The sequence below is a fragment of the Babylonia areolata genome, chromosome 21 (assembly GCF_041734735.1).
Source record: "Babylonia areolata isolate BAREFJ2019XMU chromosome 21, ASM4173473v1, whole genome shotgun sequence".
Taxonomy (NCBI): Eukaryota; Metazoa; Mollusca; class Gastropoda; order Neogastropoda; family Buccinidae; genus Babylonia; species Babylonia areolata.
The window spans coordinates 34,014,326-34,018,905 of NC_134896.1; the positions used below are offsets into that span (position 1 = coordinate 34,014,326).

The following is a 4,580-nucleotide window of genomic DNA, read 5'->3' on the forward strand; positions in this document are numbered from 1 at the left end:
ATGTATGTATGTATGTATGTATGTGTGTGTGCGCGCGCGCGCGCCGGCTTGTGTGTGAGTGCGTGTTTTAGCACAAAATACAACAGACACATTTAATGAACCTAACGAGAGCAAATTTACGACAGAAATGATTTCCTCAAGCAGACATGCAAACACGACACAAAAAGAAATGTTACAATGAACAAAATATAACTCTGAGTGCAAGTTTTCAGCAAATTATCTTATACAAGGTGAACAAGGACCATATCAAAACCCAGTGTCGGAAAATGTGTCGACCAAAACAATTAGACTATAACAAGTGCATTATGTAAACAACTGGACCAAAACGAAGTGCATTGTGTATAACTGGACCAACTGAATAAGAGCAGGATAATTTATATATATATATGTGTGTGTGTGTGTGTGTACATGTGTGTGTGTGTGTGTTATGTGAATAGCTTCACCGAAACGAATGTATGATGTTAACAACTGGACAAAAAACAAATGCATAATGTAAGCAATAAAGAGGTATTACAGTACAATACAATGCAATTATACACTGAAACAACGAGAGCAAAACAAATGCATAACGTAAACAACTAAACCAAAAACAAAGGCACAGTATAAACAAGTAGAGTCACACAAATGAATAATGAAGCCAACTAAACCAAACTAAATGCCTAAATTTATTCAAACAGACTAAAACAATTACATAATGTTAACAACTGGAGCAAAGCAAATGAATAATGTACACAGCTAAACCAAAGATTAACCACATTTGGTTAATTGATTGTTATATTCGACTCATCTGACTGAGGTGGGGTTGTTTTGTTTGCTTGTTTTTTGTTTGTTTTTTTTTTTCATTCATCAGTGTGCATTGACAAGACTTTGCTGTACACAAGGGTGGAAAAAAATGTGTCAGTCATAGCACTTTTGTGTCTTCTTTTTCGTGTTTTTGTTATTCTCGATATGATGCGAATACAGTGTGCTCGACGTGCGCTGATCGTGTTGTGACACGGTTCTGGTGCTACTTAGGCTGAGTCAGAGATTGTTGTGCAGTGCAAGTTTCATTGCAAAATTTATGTGTTGTGAAAAACTGTCTGAATACAGACAGGGCCTGTCTTCATAGCTGGAGTATATTGTGTCTTGCTGGAATCATTAGATATCGTGTGAACGGCATGGCATTACACCTTGACATGGAGTGATAACGTGAAGTGATGAGCGGCGAACCCGGCCCCGATTCCATGTCAGTGTTATTTGTCGTGCTGTTTGTATTGTGAAATACCAAGTCTCTTTTTTTTTTCTCTGTATCTTTTTAACATTCAAGCATGTTATAGTCCAAGACAGCATTTTTCAGTTCAGTTTGGAACGTTTGGCTTAAAAGTCCTGTACAATTCAAAGCGGTCTTCGGATTCAATAGTATCATGCCAAGTCTGTCCATATTGATCACTCGATCAGTCTTTGTTTGAATGTAACAAATTTGCTTTTGCCACACATCTCCAAATCCGTTGACACTTGACAACTGCCTGATATTGTGAAACGCCCGCGTCTTTTTGCCCAACTCTTGCAGATGGTTTAACATGTCATATTGCCTCTCTTGTTTTATTTTTTAATTTAATCTGAGAGAGAGAGAAGAGGGCGGAGGGCAGGGGTGGCGAGTGGGTTGGGGGAAGAAGGAAAAGGGGCGGAAGAAGAGGGAAACAACTTTCAGCATGTGCCTTATTTGACTTTGCTCGAGTTCCTTCCCGTGGATTTGTCACTTGCTCTGAGATGAATCGATGAATTATGCAGAAGAGAAATACAACCAAGGCATAAAAAAATATATGATAAACTTGTGCCTGTCAATATATGATAATTCTTATTAAGTTATTGTATAGATATTTAACTTAATCAATAATATCTTCGTGAAATATTGCTGTTATGTTGATTTTATTTCAACGAAATGGCCAGATTCGTTTCAGTATGTTCGTACTGCTGTGAAATAGTCTTGAACATGGCTGCCTCCGCTGGAAGATTATGAAACTAGAAGGTCGAACCACTGATTCCGACTAAAACGACTGTGTAACACTTCCTAGACACAGCCACGATGTCGACAGCTTCCAAGGTGACGCTGGGTGCTTCCATCACCTTCACGATAGGCATAATCACTTACGTGCATTTATGGCAGAAGAAGGAAAGAGAGGTGAGTAGGTGGAGATTTCTTGCGCAAGATATATGAGTCGTGTCAAGCAGGTTATATCGCACTTAAACATCCTAAATTCAAGGAGCATAATTTAGGATTCTAAAGTGGGACGGAATGAATAAGTTAGAACTTTAGCATCCTAAATTCATGGAGCTGAATTTGGGATGCTAAAGTGCGATTCACTTGACCAGGATCAGATCTAGGATAACTGACACAATGTCCAGTGTTTGTTTACCAAACGAGAATGAACATTTAGATGAATAATTAAGCTGCTACTAGTACTACCCATTCGCACAACACACCCCCCCCCCCTCCCCCATCAATACTGAGGCGTGTAGGCCTGGTAAGGCCTTTTGTCTGCTTGAAGTGGGGAAGAAAAGAGAGTCCCCACATATTAAGCATTTTCCAACATTGAGTGCGCAATGCTTGTCATTTCATTAGTCAAGAAATATCTGGATGAGTTTTGTATTTGAAATTCTGTAACTGAATGTCAAGATAATTTTTAAAAGTATTAAGTTCCTGCGGAAACAACATCTTGTGGTAAATTATTCCAAACATTTGTTACTCTGTTAGTTAGGGGGGGGTGTGGGGGGTGCAAATCTGGAAGTTTTAACTGAAACTTTTAACAGTTTAAACTCTCAGACAGCAAACTCGTCAAGTGCCTCCCACAATTGCTCAGTCCCAACCACAACAGTCATAATAAACAGTCATGCTGAAACACACGTACCGCACTCACAATAGCAGAGAGTTGGAGGGGGAAGGGGGTGGGGGCTGGAGTTTAAGGTAATTGTATCACAAATACTTTGTAAGCCAGCTGTTTTTTAGTGTTGTTTTGTCAGATTAAATTCTTTGAATACTCAAAATGATTGTTATGTAATGCAAGTGTCATGGACAAAGACAAAGTTGCATGCAACACATATCAGTACATGTTCATTTAACACTGATATAGTATAACGGTCACATGAACATTTTTACGGTAGGTTCCATAATGCTTTTATTCAGCAAATATTTTTTTACACTTCAAGTGACTGACAAACCAATTTAAAGCAATGTAATATTTGAAACAGTGAGGCACTGCAAGGGCTTTTGAAAGATGTAATAAATGCATGACACATTTCCCCAAATTTCTCCATGTCATTATATGTAGTGACATGTAATCTTCTCAAAACGATTATATTTAGTTTACTGATTGTGTGTGTGCATGTGAAATGTGTTCTGTCTGCATGTGTATGTATGTGTGAGTGGGTGAGCATGTCACTATGTGTGTGAGTGTGTGTGTGTGAGTGAGGCACATTTTGAAAATACTTTTTTGCGAACAATGATTGATATGTTATCTGCAAACATAATTACTGTTTTGTTGTTGTAGTCTCATATGTCATTATGTGCCGTTGCAAAATACTTGTATGTCATTGTAATACTAATAGAAGTAGTAGAAGCAGCAGTAGTGGTACTAGTAGTTGTTGTTAAACATTGTCGTTGTCATTGTAGTAGAATCTTTCCTTTTATCTCTTTTTTCTTTTTTTCTTTTTTTCCTTTTTTTTTTTTTAAATATTTTTAAGCAGAGAATCCAGATTGCAGCAGGAGACTAAGACTAAAACAGAAAGCATCTTCATTGTGGCCTTTCAGAGACTGCGGCAAGGGGTGGTCATGGATCTGGAGCGCCAGCAGAGGAGGCAGGCCAACATCAGAGATCAGGAACAACAGGCGCAGCTGACTGAAATCCTGCAGCAACAACAGCAACAACAAACAGAGCAAGCAAACAGCTCCTGATTGGTGATGGTCGAGGGTGGATTGTGTGTTTGATGCCCGCCAAGTTAGAAAAATGATACATAATGTGTGATCTTCAACGACACAGTCCTTCGAAGAACAGTACACTGTATCAGGTGATACTTTGCACGCATGTGTGTGTGTGTGTGTGTGTCTACATCTTGTGTGGAGTGAGTGTTGATTTGTGAGTTGGAGCAGAAGGATTTGTGTGTGTGTGGGTGGGGGGGGGGGGGGAGAGGGGGGGGGGGTATTCGTGTGTTTTTAGTATGCATAGGTCATTGTATTTTTCATTGTAAATGCCCAGGGTTTTTGTATCATTAGATTGGGTGTACCAAATGTCCTTTCATTATTATTACTTTGTGAGTTGTTGTTTTTTTGTTTTGTTTTTCTTGGAAGTAGTTTGTGGTGAGAGAGGGACAGAGACAGAAAGAAAAAAAAAAATAAAGAACTATGAACTCAAATTACTGTTGTTGGTGGTGTTGTTTTGTTTTGTTTTGTTTAAATCTCCAAGTTTGATTTTTAAGCACCTTTTTTTAATTTTTCAAGGTGGGTTTTTTCGTTCTTCTATATAGTTCTCTGTGGGGGGGTTTTATGTTGTTTTTTTAGAGGTGAGTGGGGGTGGGTGGGGGGTAGCCCTTTTTACATGGAATAA

At 38.7% G+C, this 4,580-nt stretch overlaps 1 protein-coding gene across 1 annotated transcript; it reads left to right on the forward strand.

The window, feature by feature from the left end:
- The first annotated feature begins 1,950 nt into the window (after positions 1 to 1,950).
- LOC143295814 (protein PET117 homolog, mitochondrial-like) lies at positions 1,951 to 4,148 on the forward strand. Its single transcript, XM_076607451.1, has 2 exons — positions 1,951 to 2,161; positions 3,788 to 4,148. Exons 1-2 carry the CDS (start codon positions 2,066 to 2,068, stop codon positions 3,929 to 3,931), a joined length of 240 nt encoding a protein of 79 aa, XP_076463566.1. The 5' UTR covers positions 1,951 to 2,065; the 3' UTR covers positions 3,932 to 4,148.
- Positions 4,149 to 4,580: the final 432 nt, after the last annotated feature.